General features: G+C 40.4%; 1 protein-coding gene across 2 annotated transcripts in view; it reads right to left on the reverse strand.

Moving 5' to 3' along the window:
- Nucleotides 1–10,618, reverse strand: part of Dhx15 (DEAH-box helicase 15) — a 251,776-nt gene extending 241,158 nt beyond the window's left edge. Inside the window, exon 1 of one of the 2 annotated variants that reach the window (XM_068371428.1) lies at nucleotides 10,423–10,618. In XM_068371428.1, coding sequence (XP_068227529.1) covers nucleotides 10,423–10,469 — 47 coding nt within the window. In that variant the 5' untranslated portion in view covers nucleotides 10,470–10,618. The remainder of the gene's footprint in view (nucleotides 1–10,422) is intronic. The other variant, XM_068371427.1, reaches the window with a different exon arrangement.
- Between the last annotated feature and the right edge of the window lie 7,845 nt (nucleotides 10,619–18,463).

Genomic DNA, 18,463 nt, shown 5'->3' on the forward strand with positions numbered 1-18,463 from the left:
CTATAGCCGTTCTTCTGAGATATAACCTCAGACTCCTTACTGGGCACAGTAGGAGAAGGTCTGGGACATCTGTCACAGAACGGAGACTCGAATCCGGAAGGAGTTAAACCAAGCGCCCGACACCCCCTGATTTTGAGTCTTAGCACCAAACCCAGGGACGAGTTTAAACGTTACCTTCCCTCCATACCCTTGCATGGGCGATGTCATATGCGACCATGAAGTTCACCAACTCGCTTGGCCGAAGCCAAAGCTAGTAAGAACACTGTCTCCAAAGTTAGGTGGCGAACTGAAGCCTGGCGTAATAGTTCATAGTGAGGTCTCTTAAGAGACCTGAGAACCCGAACCACGTTCCATGGAGGAGGTCTCGCATCCGACGGAGGGAAGGTAAGTTCATAAGCTTGTATGAGTAGGGAAAGTTCCAGCGAGGAAGAAAAGATCATTCCTTTGAGCCTAAGGCTAGACTTAAGGCCGAGCGATAGCCTTTCACCGCCGAGACTGAAAGGCGCCCCTTCTTCCCGCAAATACACGAGGAACTCCGCTATTGCTGGAATAGTGGCATCGAGTGGAGAGATACCCCTTCCAAGATACCAACCACGGAAGGCTTTCCACTTTGCCTGGTAGACAGATGCGGATGATTTTCGCAGATGTCTAGACATCCTAATCGCAACTTGTTGCAAATTTCTCTCTCACCGAGGAGATGCTGGATAGTCACCAGACGCGAAGTCGTAGCGAAGCTACGGCTTTATGGAAGATGCTGGCATGTGGTTGTCCGAGTAGATCGTGTCGTGGAAGGAATTCTCTCGGAAGTTCCGTTAGGGATTGCAGAAGGTCCGGAAACCATTCCGCGTGATACCATAGCGGAGCTATGAGGGTCATTGAAAAATTGACCGATATTCTGGTCTTGTTGAGTACCCTCCTCATCAGACATAACCGGGAAAAGGCGTACACGTTGATGTTGTCCCCCCCGTTGTTGGGAGGCATCTTGCCAGACTGCCTTGGGATCCGGGACTGGGGGGAAGTATGGTGGAATCTTGAAGATTAGCGCTGTCGCAAACAGATCCACAGTCGGGGAACCCCACAAAGTCAGGACTTTGTTGGCTACTGGATGACACAAAGACCACTCGATACTCACTATCTGAGACGCTCTGCTCAGATTGTCGGCGAGCACATTCCTCTTGTCTGGAATGAAACGCGCCAATAGTAGAATCGAGCGGACTTCGGTCCATCTCATTATATCTACTGGAAGATGGGATAGCTGCTTTGAAAAGGTACCTCCTTGCTTGTTGATGTAAGCCACTACTGTGGTGTTGTCGCTTATTACCACCACAGAGTGACCTGCCAGGTATTGTTGGAACTGCTGAAGGGCCAACAAACTGCCTTCATCTCTAGATGATTTATATAGAGGCACTTTTCTGATTCTGACCACAGGCCTGAGGTCCTGTGGTACAGAACGTGCCCCCCCCCCCCCCCCTTCTTTGAGGCGTCCGAAAACCGCATTATATCCGGGGAAAGGACGAGAAGATACACTCCTCTCCGTAGGTTCTCGTCTGTCACCCACCACTGGAGGTTCATCTGTTCCGCAGGACCCATGACGTAAGGGGAATCGCAACCTTGATTCCACCGGGACTTGAGCCGCCACTGGAGAGATCTCATCCTGAGGCGATCGTTGGGAACTAGACGAGCCAAGGATGAAAAGTGACCAAGGAGACGTAACCACGATTGGGTTGGAAGCTCTTCTCGACTGAGGAAAGGGCTTGCGACCCTTCTCAGTCTTGCTATGCTGTCGTCTGATGGGAAGGCTTAGTGGAGATTGGTGTGTGTATAATCATGCCTAGGTAAACCAGTCTTTGAGTGAGAAGCAGAGAGGACTTCTCGAGATCTACCATGATCCCCAGATCCTGGCAAAGTCCTAGTAGTTTGTCTCGGAGTCGAAGAAGGGATGACTCAGAGTCTGCTAGGATCAGCCAGTCATCCAGTTAACGGAGGATACGGATGCCGATCCTGTGTGCCCACGATGATATTAGGGTGAACACTTCTGGTGAAACCCTGTGGTGCTGTGGAGAGACCGAAACACAGCACCTTGAACTGGTACCCCTTGTGGTCTAGGCTGAATCCTAAGTACTTCCTTGAAGACGGATGGACTGGGATCTGAAGTACCTGTCCTTCAGATCCAGTATACACATGAAGTCTTGCGGCTTCACTGCAAGACTGACCGTGTTTGCGGTCTCCATGCTGAACGGAGTTTGCTTTAATCTGGACCTCTGCCCTAACGGCCAGCCCCCTTGCTGATCCCATGGCAAGGGAGCTAAATGACACCAAATTCGTCGTCAGGGGAGGTAGAGATGTTGTGAACGGGACGCGATATCCCTGACTGACTACGGAAATCGTCCAGGAATCGGCCCCGAGTTGCTGCCACCTGTCTGCGCAACTTTGTAGGCATCCCCCCACTGCGGACATGCAGGGGGACTGGCAATCCTAGCGCTTGCAGCCTCGGCTGCTCCCTCTAGGATTCTTCCCTTCCCTGGAGGACTTCTTGCCTTTCTTGTCCTTGACTGAAAAGGGCTTAGACACCACTGTCTTCGCTGCCGTTGTCTTGGTGGGACGTGGCTGCTGGGGTGCTGGAGGTTTACAGGGCTTGAATATCAAAGCCCTATGTAGGAGGGAGTCTTGGTGACTTCCTCCACCTCTCAGCAGCCTGCTCCACGTCCTGAGGCTCAAACTGGTTCGTTCCCATAACGGAAGAATGTCTGAGCCTGTAGATTCCGGTGCTAGAGGCCTCCCGGTATTGTCTTGGAGTCATTTGACTCCCTCCTGGGAGGGATGCAGGACTCCACAACGACGGAGGCAGGCTCTTCTCCACCCTTAGTCGAGAAGACTTTACCACGCGAGGTGGGGTTTCCCTCAATGGTGTGATGGGGAACTTCTCACCTCACGTGACTCTCCTGAGGACGGGAAATCTTCTTCCGAAAGGGAGGGAGAAAAGTCTGAGGGGGGAGGGTGCCTGCCTCGAAGACTTACGAGGAGACAGCTTCGTCCTCGGAGAAGTTACCGCGTCCGAAACTCCTCTTTTCCTCTTCAGGGGAGTAGATGCAGCCAAGGATTTGTGGCCAACTCAGAGTGAACAGGCTTGAAAGCCTAAGCTACTGCTCTGACTAGAGCCCCAAACCAGGGCTACCGGCTGCGCTGTCAGACACTCCCTCTGGAGGGGGAGTCGCCTGAAAGAAGAAAGAAGATAAGGAAGAAATGTCCCTGGACCTTTCTGGAAGCTTCCCCCCTACTGGCAAGCGCGCTGTTCTGTGCTTGTGGGGGGGGGGATGCGGTGATGGCGCCCTTACCGCGCGTTGCTCGTGCGATGGGCAATAACCGGGGCTCGCGCGCGGGAGACTTCATAGAGTGTGCAGGAATCAGATTGACATGCAGGATCAGAATGAAGAGCCCGTGCGGGCCAGAATGTTGGCACGCGCGCGGACAAGATCGTCAGCGCTTGCGCGCGTAAGAAGATAGTCGGCGCTTGCGCGCATAAGAAGATCGGCGAGCGCACGCACGCGCTAGTAGGTTGAAAGGTTAGCTGGCAGGAGGATAAGGAACTGGGATGTGTCCTTAAAAAAAGGGCGGGCATCCCCCGATGAGGACTGAAAGCAGGTCTGCTTTAGAGTCCTGGAACGAAGTGCTTCGTTGCAGCGCAAGGTTGCGCTGGTAGATCGGCAGGTCAGCTGGCAGGACGATCAGGAACCGGGATGTGCCCTTTGGAAGGTCCAGTATCCACCGATGGGACCGTAAAGGTCCGTGCTAGAGTCCAGGACCGAAGTCCAAATGACCATGTTGCAGCACAAGTTAGAGGTCACTGGAAGTTCTGCTTGATCCTCCGAGGCGGAGTCTCTATGAGACCTCTCCCGCGAACGAGAGAGGTGCCCTTCGTAGAAGAGACTTGAAGACACTCGTGGTGAAACCCCTTGGGGCCGTTGGACCAGCAAGCTGATCTTATCAGAAACGATCCTCCGAAGAGGAGTATCTATGAGTGGCCTTTCTCATGAACGAGAGAGGTGACACTCCGTAAAAGAGACCCGAAGACACTCGTGGTGATGCCCCGTAGGACTGTGGATCAGCAAGCTGACCTATCATGAACGATACTCCGAAAAGGAGTCTCTATGAGTGGCCTCTCTCGCGAACGAGAGAGGTTGACACTTCGTAGAAGAGACCTGAAGACATTCGTGGTGACCCCCCTTAGGGCTGTTGGATCAGCAAGCTGACCTTATCAAGAATGATCCTCCGAAGAGGAGTCTCTATGAGTGGCCTCTCTCGCGAACGAGAGGTGAACACTTCGTAGAAGAGACTTGCCAAGACTGTGCTCCACCCCTGAAGGAAGAGAAACTCAGCAAGGGGGGAGAAAAGTCTGGCCGAAGGGTAGCAACAGTAGACGAAGGCGATGAATTTATTAAGGTATGAGAAGTTCTCCCTCTGAAAGGAGAAAACCTCACACCTGGGGAGGAAACCTCTCTCGGAAGGGAAGTGGTCCAACCCCTGGAGGCAAACCTCCTTTAGCGTTCTAAGATGATCTGAATTGCTGGCACGTTGTCACGGGGGTACTTCTAAGAGAAGGGATAACGCCCATGACGACATCCTCTGAGGGACGGCAGCGACAGCAGATTCCCCAGTCATGAACAGGACAGCTCGGCAGAGACAGCAGATTCTCCAGTCATGAACAGGACAGCTCTGCTTTGTTGGCACTTTTTAGTCAAACGAAGAACTGCATAGTTAACTGGGAAAATAAAATTAAATAATTATTTTAACAGAAATTCCCCAGGGAGGAACTCCGAAGAGGAACCCCAAGGGAATAACATAAAATAAGAATTAAGTATGCGCCCTCCTTCCCCAGATGACATCCACGGGAGAAGGGGGGCGGAGTAATTGTAATAACAAAATTATAATTATCTAAATCATCTAAGAATATACACTAAAGTGAGAACCACTGACCCCCCGAAGGGAAGTGTTCCCCACGGAGAAGCTGAAAAGATAAAATACTATTAGATTTCACTAAAAATAATTGAGAAAAACAACGTAATAGCAACCTAACCCGCAACGGGAAAGGAGCTATCATAATAGTACATAGTTGTAGTAAGGGTGAACGACCCCGAGTACAGAGAGACCGTAGTCAATCTAAAAAAAGGCCACATTCCCTTCGCTGAGAATCCAAGTTTCCCGTAGGAAAAGAAGCAAAGCGAAGACAATAGATGGATGAAGAGAGCCCAGGCGATGACGGTTCCCCTGCGGCGGCCGAGTTAACGGAAATAAGCCGACACGAAGACCGATGGACCAGAGGGAGAGGTCGTTCCCCACGAAGTGGAACTGTGGTGGCCTTGCACTACGCAAGTGTCGTTGTCGTACATCACACACATAGCACAAACACTGAAAAGAAAACTTACTGCATTTCTATACAGAAATATATACATAAACATGAAGAATGTTTATATATATATTACAAGTATAAGAAAAAGTAAGTAAAATAGACAAAAAACATTAATATGGCTGTCAAAGAGGCGAGGGTGAGAACGGACACGTCCGACTACCACCCGAGCCGAGAGCAAAGTGAGCTCAGCACAGGTGTGTGTGAGGGGAAGGGGGGGGGGGGGGTAGCAGGCTACCCTCCCTACCCCCCTCTAACTAGCGGTGGGGGTAGTAAACCCTCGTTAAAATTCTAACGGCTCATTTCAGCTACGCCGAAAGTAATAACCCATATTAAATAGCGTGGTTTGTATTTCAGTTACGGAACAAACAATATCTATTCTTTCCTTCATTTTATCCCACTAATTGTTCGTCATTTCCGTTTTTTCCTGTTATTGCCGTTTTACATTCAGTTTTCACATAGCAAATACTTGCTCTGAACAAGTTTACCCTTCGAGTTTACATTGCAGACGGCGTACTGTTACACCAATGTTTCCGTTAACCAATCACTAGACCGTACATATGGAAACTTATATAGAGTCCTTTCATTATATGTCATCAAACTTCTGGTCCGCCATCTTGGAGGACAAACAAAGACGCGTTCAGTGAATAGCTGTGGTTGAACTGTTGAATAGTTAGCCATCTACAATGCCCAGTTTTTGCGCTATTGTTGGCTGTGGGAATCGAGGACAAAGAGATGACAAGAGTTTCTACCGCATACCGGCAGTTATTCAGAATCAGGACAAAGATACAGAAGAATTATCCAAGAGCAGATGTGACTTGTGGTTGGCCAGAATATCACGGGCTGATCTACGTGAATCCTCACTACCCTACGCACGTATCTGTTCTGATCATTTCATATCAGGTCAGTCTCGGCTAGGCCCTAAAAGTATCATTATTCCTGTGTAAACATGCTATATCCGATCGCATGGGTGACTTCACAAGTATCATCGTCAGTTCAGTGTGTAGTGTGTGTGGGGGGGAGGGGGCATCTCAATTTTTAAACATCAAAAAGGGCATTTCAGGTTTTCAAAACAAAAATTAAAAGCGCCCATATTGGCTATATTAACAAAGGCTACTTACCTAGGTCTCTATTTCGTCAAGGTGCTCATGCCTATATATATAATTAAGTGTATACTGTATTTATATTTATTTTAATTTGTGTATTAAATTGTGCAGACATACAGGCCTATGTGATGAATAAACATTGATTATAAATAATAATAATATCTAAAAGCTGGTTTAACCCGAAGGGGTCTTCAGCTTATATATGAAACATCGAAAAAATAATTAAACTTGCGCATTTAATTGCAAGGAGGCAAAACGATCATCCAAGTGCATTACAATAGAGTTAGTCCATCATATGTTTATATGTATTTAAGAAATTATAGCATTTGTAACCAAACACAAACACAATGGTTAGGCATGAACTGATAAAGATTTGACATTATAATGCAAAACTTTTACATACATTTTGACAATCAAAAATTATAATACACAAGGTTAGGCTAAATGATCAATATTAGCTTTATAATTATAAACACTCTCTTCATTGGCCCAGTGTTTATCTAATTTTGGACTTAAAAGCCTTAAAGGGAAAAACAAATTTTGGAAGCAGATTATTCAATGGAAATGTATAACTAATGTTCTGCCTTTGTAAGTTTAAAAAGCATCTGAATTGCATGTACCATAAGTTGAATGAATTCTGCATCTGGTATGGATCTAGGCCATCAATTAGGTTGAGTTTCTGCTTGTAAAACCGCTTATCACCCGACAATTGTTTGACAAAGTCGCTCTCATTGTCCATATTCGCTGTAGCAGCCGCCATGTTTTCGCTTTGTATGTCCTCCAGCATGGCCGCCGGCGATTCCCAGTGACGTCATTGAAAGGACTCTATAGGCAGGTTATATTTCCCCCCTTCCTTTGTTATTAGTACTTTGTTTCTGTCCTTTCCAAGTCCTTTTAATGTGTCACTAAGTGTTACTAACACGTTTCTAAAATCGCACAATGTCACACCACAAAAATTACAGTGACCAAAGTGTCGTATTTTGTCATTTTACAAGGAAGAGAAGTACCTTCGACGTCCCGATAATACAATGTTATTAATTGGTTTGTATTGAATTTTAGGGTCTGTAATTTATAGTTGAATGTACCAATTGCCAGTTTATAGGAGCTTGATGTTTTTCTCTTTTCAGGAATGAAAACTTGGAAGCAAGAACCATTGATCATTCTACTAAACTATATAAGAATAATGCTAGTTTACTTGCCTTTCCTATATCCTTATTGTTCAACCGTTGTATTGCCTCTGGCCTTTATCCTGACATTTTTAAAATAGCGTGCGTTACTGTGCTACATAAGTCTGGTGATAAATCGGATGTCAATAACTATAGACCAATAAGTTGCCTTCCCTTATTGAATAAAATTTTTGAAAAATTATTGTACAATCGACTCTACTCTTTCTTTACTAGATGTAATATCTTTTCTACCTGTCAGTCTGGCTTTCTGCGTGGCGTTAGTACAAGTGATGCTGTAAATGACCTCCTTGAAAATATCTACAATGCGATGAATAAAAATTAATACCTTGGTGCGGTCTTTTTAGATTTGAGTACAGTAAAGCCTTTGACACAGTGTCTCAAGATGTGCTGCTTAAAAAGCTCGAACATTATGGAATACGTGGAAATGCGTTACTCTTACTAAAATCCTACTTAACGAGTCGAAAACAATTTGTGACCCTCGATGGCCATCTCTCAGAGGTTATGGATGTCAAAATAGGTGTTCCCCAGGGATCAGTCCTAGGCCCGTTATTTTTCCTCGCCTATATCAATGATCTACCTCGATCAGTAGGTAGGTTAAGCTCCATACTCTTTGCCGATGACACTACGCTTCATTTTAGACATAAAAATATCTACTCCCTCTGTGATACCCTAACCGCTGATTTAACTCGTGTAAAAAACTGGCTACTAGTAAATAAGTTAACCTTAAATGAAAGAAAGACATACTTCATAATCTTTTCTCTACGTAGAGTTCCGGATAACATAAGGGTTGCTATAGGAAATCACACTCTGGATCAGAAGTCCAGTGGTAAATTTTTAGGGATAATTCTTGATAATAAACTAACTTTCTGTGAGCATGTAAATATGACAGTTAATAAAATTGCCAAAGTAATGGGTATCATATATAGATTAAAAGAGTATTTCCCCTTATATATTATAAAACAATTGTATCACTCGTTAGTATCTCCTCACCTAAATTACTGCAATACGGCGTGGGGGAGTAGTAGTAGAAATGTCTTGCAACCATTAATTGTAATTCAAAAAAGACTGGTAAGAATCATAAGCTCCAGTGATTACTTAGCTCATACATCGCCACTCTTCCAGTCTCTCTCGATATTGAAGCTGGAAGACACTTATAAGCTCTCCTTAATGAATATGATGTTCCAAACACTTATTTTGAACAAATTTCCAGATTTAAGACGAAAAATAATTCAGGAACAATCAGTTCATCCATATGGAATAAGAAATTCAAACTTAACTCTTCCTTTCATACGTATTAATAGATGCGAGCAATCGCATCTATACCAAGGTATTAAACTTTGGAATACTCTGCCCGCTTATCTAAAGGCACTGCTTAGCGTTCGCTCTTTTAAGAAATCATATACAAATCTCCTATTATCTGGGTATTAAGCTTTATTAATAAATATTTATACTTGCCTACCTAACCACAACGCAAGTATGTTTCATTGTTTAGAATATTTTTTATTTGTAAAACTAGTTCTTTTACTGAGTTCCTTGCTTAATATCTACAATTTTTCAATGTATATACCATTAGCTTTCATATACCATCCTTCTTTATCATATAAATATGCATTTCCATTTGTTTTTAGGCTAAGATTCTCATTTATATGTATCTATTTGTATACATATGATTATGTATATGTATGCGTACATTTTGTATATCTATATCCATATTTACTTTATTTTTATTTTTACTTAATTGATGATATTATTTTGTTGTATTATTGCCCGAAGAGCTCTGCTCCACATGGGCTTGGACTGAGTCTTTTTTCTTTTTGTAAATCTTTGAATGTAAATATTTTTTGTCCAATAAACATTATTATTATTATTATAAAAATTATACTGGGAATAATTATTCAAGAAATAATAATCAATCATTGATGATAGCATACGCAGCTCAACATTACCGCTTGCCAGTACATAAAGAGCTTATGTTTTCAATTTTAAGCCAGCAAAGCAAGCGCACGGTGAAGCAGGAATCACCAGATTTAGGGTAAAATATTTAGAACATAAAATATATGTTTTCTAGGAGTAATTAATGTGATTTCATCAAATTTAACTTCATTTCAATTATATCAGTTTTAGTGATTGTGTAGTGGATAACAAAGTAGTTGAACTGGTAGTTCAGTGTTTGCAGTAGAAATAAAACTCCAATTCGGTTAAATCACGTTACTTACTACAGGAAAACATATATTTCTGTTCGAAATGTTTCCCCGTCCGTAAATATAATTTTACCGGTAAATCATTATGAAAATTGATAAAATAACTAATGGTATATCAAATAATAAAGAAAATTTTCCCCATACAGAAAAACGATTTGACAAGAAAGACATCGCCTGTCCCAACAAACTACATTCTGACTAATAAAGATTTGTCCCTACATTATGCTAACTACCGGAGTAAATAGCTTAAGAAGTTGCACATCAAGATGGAAGAAGGGAGCATGACGTTGTAGCCGAGCCTTGGCATTATATCTTGGTATAGCAATAAGGTACGGATAAAGCTTTACACGAGTCATGTTTAACACATACAGCCTACACATCACCAATACTTTGTAATCGGCCAAAACCATTTTTAGACTATATTAACCTTAATAACGACCTAGGATAGGACAAGATAGTTATCGTTTACATTTCATGTCCCGACCACGAGAATCGTCAATCTCATGTCTGAACAAAACTCTTACCTCTTCTTAAGCTGTGATACGTCGATGTCAATCTTTCTCTTGGACATTTCTACGGGTCAACAATATGCCCTATAACTGATAAGAATAACTCAGGCTAAATTCTAGCCTTTAGATGAATGAATCTTCTATCACGGACCAGTCTCTCAATAAAGTAATGCAATTTTTCCAAGATCAGAATTCTACTTCTCTTGTGTCGGTTAAACTTTAATAATGACTCTCAGTTACTGGTTTGGTTGGACGGTTTTAAAGAGCGTTATTATTACTAGATGATAATGAAAAAAATATTATATGAAGGTTAGCAATAAAGTGCTTAGTCTACTACAGAGTTATATAAGTCGGAGAAATTCTTAATTGAATAAAACGACCGACAATTAAAAAACTACGTTTAATGTCTCAGGCAGCTTACAGTCCCTACAGTAAACTTTATGGGCGCACACACACACACACACACACACACACACACACACATATATATATATATATATATATATATATATATATATATATATATATATATATATATATATATATATATATGTGTGTGTGTGTGTGTGTGTGTGTGTGTGTGTGTGTGTGTGTGTATCACTCAATCACTCATTAAATCCCGCCCGGAGTGATTGTGTGTTCTAATAATTAAAAAAAAAAAAAACGCTAGAATAACATACCCAAGCTCAAAAGATATTAAACATGGTGTCTAAATCAATGAAAGGTGCAGTTGGTGTGAGTGTGAGAAAGAAGGAAGTGAAAGAGGGAAAGGAGGAAGAGTATTTAAGCGACTCTGAACAAGAAGAAAGCATGGCGGGTCCAAACGACTGCGGATGGTGCAAAAAAAAAAGCGGTAAGATCCAATGTGATCTATGTGATGTATAAGCTGTGGTCAACTAGACAGAAGTGAATTTAAGAGAATCAGCAAATCCAAACATGCCCGATGGTTTTGCAGTAGATGCTGGGGGAGTTTCAAAAACTTGAAGGCAGAAAACAAGAAACTTAGGAAACAATATGATGAAGTTAGGGATAATTTCATAGGGCTACAGGATACTGTAGATGAGTTAAAAATGAGATCAGAGCCTTAGTAGATAATAATATGATAGGAACGGGTCATCTGACAAGAGAGGAAGTTAGGCCAGAGATGATAGAAATAAGGGAAAAGGAGAAAAAGAAAAACAATATAGCCTAGTAATTTTCAACATGAAAGAAAGTACAAAAGTTGATAGTAATGAATAACTGAAAGATGATTTTGATACATGTAGAAGTTTGATTAATGTCGAATTAGGAATGAACGATGTGGAAATTGAAGAAGTGGGTAGATTAGGCAAACCAAGGGAAGAGAAAGAGGGACCGGATCAAAGACAAAAACCAAGGCCCCTACTAGTTAAGCTTAAAAGCACTAGGAAAAAATGGGGAATAATTGCAAGGGGGAAACACCTCAAGAAATCAACAAAAGAGTTGATACAAGTTTTCATTGCACCTGACCTCATTTTTAAGAAATGGGAGGAAGAAATGAGGTTGCTAGAGGAATTGAGAGAGAAAAAAAGAAAATGGAGAGTAAGGGTGGTACATAAAGAGAGGAGAACTAGTAAGAAACGACAATTTTCGTCAAGAAGCAAACGCAAGCAGACTAAGCAGAGCGAAGTACAAAATGTGCTACTATAGTGTGAGGTCTACCGCCATAAATGTCGCCTACCCAGGTAGAGGGTGAGGTCTACCGCGTGACCAGCGTCCCACAGCTCCTAAATCAGTTTTTCCCTCGGCCTAAAAGAGATATCATCGATTGAGGGTACTAAAAATGTTGCTGAAGGAGTTTTATAGAAGAGTCATTCTGACAGAAGAAGCAGCGCTCGCCTTTTTAAGAGCACAATCTCTTGGATACAGTTCAAGCGGATCTATTTGTGTCATTCTTAGAAGATGTACGAAGTGTGTATCGCTAGAATAAATGTATGGAAATATATGATAACCTGTTTGATGTACGAAGAGTGTATCACTAGAATAAATGTATGGAAATATATGATAACATGTTTGATGTACGAAAAGTGTATCGCTAGAATAAATGTATGGAAATATATGATAACCTGTTTGATCCACGAAGAGTGTATCGCTAGAATAAAAGTATGGAAATATATGATAACATGTTTGATGTACGAAGAGTGTATCGCTAGAATAAATGTACGGAAATATATGATAACATGTTTATTTTTACCTTTATTCCTTTTTTTTCTAATCTAATTAGAAATCCAATGATCTATTTAAGTCATTTCTAAGATATGTTTAAATTAAGTGTTTATGGCTTAAACAAATGTATGAAATGTGTTTCATCTATGAGGGACGAATAATTCAGATGTAAATCCCACGCTATAGTACTAACGGGAGGTAGATCTCATGCTATAGTGTGGTAGACCTCACGCTATAGTAGCACCGTACAAAAGGTATGAATTTAGACAAAAAAGTCAGCCAATGTATAAAATCATGCCTGTTAAATATTCAAGCACTAACCAAACAGAAATTAATAGAAGTAGAAAACAAGATGACACAAATAAAATACATATATTTTATTTAACAGAAACACACCAAAAGATAGATAAAATACAACAAAGTAAAGGTCTGTTAAAGATGGAAAAAAGAAGGGACTTTAAAGACAAAAAGGGTGGTGGGTTAATGTTAATTTTTAAAAATAACGATATCACTGAAGCAGAGGAAATGGAAACAAAACATAGCGATATAATAATGGTAAAGTGCAAAAGCTAAATTTTCTGATAATACTTGTATATTTCGCAGCAGGAAATACAGAAGAAGATAAAAAAGGGGATCAAGAATTGAAAGCAGAATGTGAAAGATTAATACAGAAAGCAGGAAAAACAACTCCTTTACTAGTAATGGGGGATTTTAACGGCCACGTGGGATTTCTGGGACACCAGCAAGTAGACAGAAATGGGGAAATGGTGCTAGATTGGATGGGTAACCACAACCTAACACTATTAAATGGGGATGAAAGGTGCTCAGGACTATACACGTGGAATAGACAAGACCAGTATAGTGCTATTGATTTTGTTCTTGCAAATAATATGCTATGTAAACAATTTAAATGTGTGGAAATAGATGAAGATAAAACAGTATTGGACATATCAGATCACAACTTAATAACAGTGGAATTGGAAGAAAAAACAAATAGAGAAAATAACTACAATAAAGGGAAGTGGGAAAAGATTACATATCATAGTAATGACATAAAAGATATAGACGAATATGTAAAAAACATTGAAGAGCTAAACATTGTAATGGCAAAAATGAAACAAGAACATTTGTCTAAAACATATAGGAGAGAGGTAACGAATTAAGGGAAGACCAAAGAACATCCTTGGGTAACCGAGGAAATAAGGAGAAAGATCAATGAAAGAAAGGAACTTAATAGAAAAAGAGAAATGAAAAAGATATTAGGTTAAAAACAGAATTAGAAGTAAAATACAATCATAAGAAATAAAAGTACACATACTGGTGAAAGATGGTATAAGTTCTACTTTATATGAGAAAAAGAAGACCAGGGAGAGAAGAGATGATAAAAACAATAAACTATGGGAAAACATAAACAAATTAAGAAATAGAAACAAAATAAAAAGCGAGGCAATGCAATTACATGGAAATAGAGGAAATCTATCCAATGAAGACGCTAAAGAAGAATTAGTAAAATTTTGGAACACAGTCTACAATACGCATGAAAATAGAATAACAGAGATCTGGAATGAGGAGGAGAGTGAATACCAGGATAATTTGAGAAGAGAAAACGACATTATAATAGTATAGTCAGGTTCCAAATCTCATAAAAGTGATTTTTTAATTGGGGGTGGTAGTTTTCCTGCCAAAATTATGAAAATTCATATCTAGGGGTATTTTGATATGATAAATCCATTGCAGCATGGTGCCAAAGCGAGAAATGACCGGAAATGGATCAAAATGGCATCTGTTTCAAGATGGCTGCCATTTCGTGTAATATCTGTATAGATAAACATATTTTGTCAGTTTGACTGAACAAAGGGATCTACACTTAATATGTATACCTCAGTGAGTTCATTTTTAATGATTTAATTGAATGAACACATTCTTGTTGCCTTAAATCCAAGATGGCCGCCAAAACAGAGGGTTTAGACTATCTCTGTAATTTACGGAATTGTCTCCATTGATTGCAATTTTTCACAAATGATATGGAAACATCAGTACTGATTTTGAACAATGTTACACAGATTGCAGCATCACAATTAGTAGTTTTTAATAACATATAGTTATATGTAATGAATATATTTTATTGTAACTGGTACTACTTCACATGGGATACGATATTATGTTGAACTAGGTATCAAAAAGTAGTCTAGCTGCGGGCGGCTAATGCAGGTGCAACTGATGATAAACTTGAACAAAAGTGCACACAGGCTCAAAAGTTAAAACTTAATTCACTTTTAACATAAAACATTTGCTAATTTTTTAAACTGTCCACAACTGCTAAAACAAACTAGACAAAATTATTTATGCATGGCTGGTCTTCTTTGGATATCTTATGACAAAGGATTGTACATTGAAGTTTAGATTTGAAACAACTGCACTTGTTTGATTGGCAGCCAGTTTTACAATTACATGACACCATTTCAATGACAGCGTCTGGAATGGGATGATTTGTCATCATAACTGGTATCAATTTCTGTTTCTCACTATCTAAGTTGAACCCCACGGAGATCAGAGCATTTGTTTTCATTTCAAGTACAGGCTCAGTAGCATTTTGCCATACATGCGCTTGAAGGAAGGCACGAGAGATGTGCAGCCGAGCTGCATCACTAGTAGGGGGTATTTCTTCTGGGCGATTGGTAGTCAATATACTCTTAACTCGCATGGCGTCCAACGATGATGACTGGTTGTCTTTGTACAATCTGCACATGAAGACTTCAACGTGCTTGTAGTCAATTTCAGATGGGCTTTTAAGGTTAGTATTGTCCAGAAGATTGTGGAAATCCTTAAAAGTATTCCATGCAGTTGATTTGCCAATGCCATATATATAACTCGTGGTATCACATCCAGTTAAAGAGTGAAGAAGGGGGATAGATATAGGATCCATGCCTTGGCTTATGATTCCTTCTACCACAAATTTGATGTCTGTGATCTTTTGTTCTTTTCCAATCTGCTGCTGTAAATACACTTTCCTATTTCCAAAATGTTTGTAGTTGGCAAGAAGAATCACAAATACATCAGTATCCTGTGACACTACCACAATATGTTCCGCGGTTGAATTGACTATGCTTAATACCATACGGGTATCTGCTTCCTCATGGTCAGACTCCATGCTATCTAACTGTATGCCCAAAGAGGATGAACGGACATCCATGGGGTCTTCAAATGCCCCAGAGACAACAATAATCTTATCTTGAGGTGCATTTTTGATGAGAGTATCACCAAGGAGCTGCTGCAGAGCAATCTTGTTATCATTTATGCTCAAAAAGCTTTTGAAGTTGTCACCTTGAGGCAGGTTTACTTCTGGGGAAATTACTTTTGGCACCGCTTTGCGTTTTTGTTTTCTTTTTCCTTGTTTGTCTTTGGATTTAGAGGCCCTAGCACTTCGTGTGTCATCTTTGATGGAAGTTCCATCATAGCGGTCCATCACAATGTCTATCCTTGTGCTTGGAAACTTATATACCCCCTTGCAGTACTCTGTAGCAAATTCTCCGAATGTACTAATCGATTTAGTTGAAACCCTGTAGACATACGCCATCCCATCAACAACATGCTGTGAAGAAGTGGGGTCTATTTGGGGAACAATTTGGGAAGGCTGAACTTTTGCAGTTTCACAAATGTTGTTGACTAGATCTGACTTGTTTCCTTTCCTCATGGTCTTATCTGTATAAAACAGTGCAATGGGGACAGACATCATTTCATGCTTTGCGATATGTTGCAGATCTACTGGCCTTCCAGCTTCATATGCTACACAGAGACGCTGTAGCACACCTCTGTTTGCATTTACAACTTTATTTTGCTGAGAGCCTGTTTGGTCCACTTCAAATAAGTTAGAAAAAGTGGGACTTTTCATTTTCTTCATTGCAGCACTGAATAGTACACTTGGTTTAGACTGTCCAATAGCGCGAACAAGCCTTTCCTTCATAAACCTTTTCACCTCTTCCTGGCCTTTAGATTCACTTTCTAATAATGACTCTTCAATGTGGGGAGGAGCTACATCTTTATTGATGATTGTTGTTAGCTTATCTGGGTTACGTCCTTCAAACAAGTTATACTTAAGCATCTGTTCAACCAGCTTGTCTTCATACCTAGCTTCAAGCTTCAGTTCACTTGGTGTCAAGTCATTTTCATTCTGGCTGACATTATAGTAGTCACATGCATTGGTAGTGATAGTCGACCTTGCATGAAATGACAACATCCACCTGAAAAAAATAGTAACAATATCTAAAACTTTATTTCATTATCAATTGTAAAACTAAAATATGAATTGTTACAAATATATTAAAAACAATTATAGTTTCTGATAAATGTACGTGTTGCCTATGGGTTAGATGATAATGTGCAAAGTGTTTAACTACAAATATTAGTAAAGTTAAAATTATATCAGATAGAAAGTTTTACACAGAAATCATACTTAAGTGTAGCACTGTCAATCTGTGTGATGGTAGAAAGTCCACCTGATGTTTTTGCAGCAGCATTCACCCATTCAGTTGCATGATCTACGTCCACAGATGTGAAAGATGCCTCATCTCTCCACTGAACCCCGTACCCATCAGTCTCAAAACGAGTCAGAACAGCAGAAGGCAAACACTTCATCTCTGCAATGTATATGCTACCCCATTTAGCATATTTTTGGTGATCGTAGCTGCAAGAAAAATAACACATATTGAAAGGAATATATATATATATATATATATATATATATATATATATATATATATATATATATATATATATATATATATATATATATATATATATATATATATGTATGTATGTATGTATGTATATCGTGGGTCTTTAGTAAATAATGAACAAGGTAAGTCACTAATCAATAAATCCATTGCTGAATAAAACATAACATGATAATAGTTAGTTCAACAAGCCGAACTGTGAAACATCTTAACTAATAAAGGCTTGTTAAATGTTATTCATTTCAGTATAAACTAAATCAGATCATCTTACCGCATAAAGGATGCAACCATTCTCGTGAAGGAGTTGAGATGTAGCTTAAAGTCGTCCAATCGCTGAGCACGTGTGAAGGCAAGCAGAACTTGTACCATATCCATGTAGGTCCAGAAGAAGCAAAAGTTCTTGTCCTGCTTCTTCATAGCCAGAAATTCTTCTAGGACATCAAAGAACTCTGATGTGTTGATACGTGTGAGGAGCGGTTGTACTGGATCTTCAGCTTTTGATGTGGTGTTTATGTCATCATAGATATCAAGATGAGACTTATTTAAAAACTCTAAGAATTGAGGCATCAATATTCTCCAAGCAGCCTGCCATGTTATCTTATGCGTTCTCAGACCGGCTTTGTAATCACGGCCATGAAGTATCTTATCTACATCCCCTTCAGTTAGAATGCCTGCCTCGACCCACAACTGTGGAAGTTCTGAATCAGCAATATGATCCCCTATCGTTCCCATGTATATATTAGAAGAGTGGAGTCCTCCTAAACGGAAATGCACATTACTGTCTCCTCGAGTCCATATGGTCTCCTGTGCTGGGGCATAAATAGCCTGATCTGCAACAAACCACACATGGTCATCACCAACTTTATCTGCAATGACCTTAGCTCGCTCTATACATGTGTTAATGGTATCATGGTCGTCTGCCTTGGCATTAAGAAGTGGCATCAGTCCAACAATGGTAGCAGGGCGCTTGTCACTCTTATGTAGTTCCTTGTTGAACTCTGTCCAGTTTGAGGTTTTTTTCTTGTGTATGTCTATTGCTGATCTAACCACATTAAATACTAAGTCTTTGGCTTTGGCTTCTCTGAATGATCTATTCCCGCTGTTCATGGTTTCCATATCAAATAGACTGTTAACGTCGC

Source organism: Palaemon carinicauda, chromosome 4 (assembly GCF_036898095.1).
Source record: "Palaemon carinicauda isolate YSFRI2023 chromosome 4, ASM3689809v2, whole genome shotgun sequence".
Classification (NCBI taxonomy): Eukaryota; Metazoa; Arthropoda; class Malacostraca; order Decapoda; family Palaemonidae; genus Palaemon; species Palaemon carinicauda.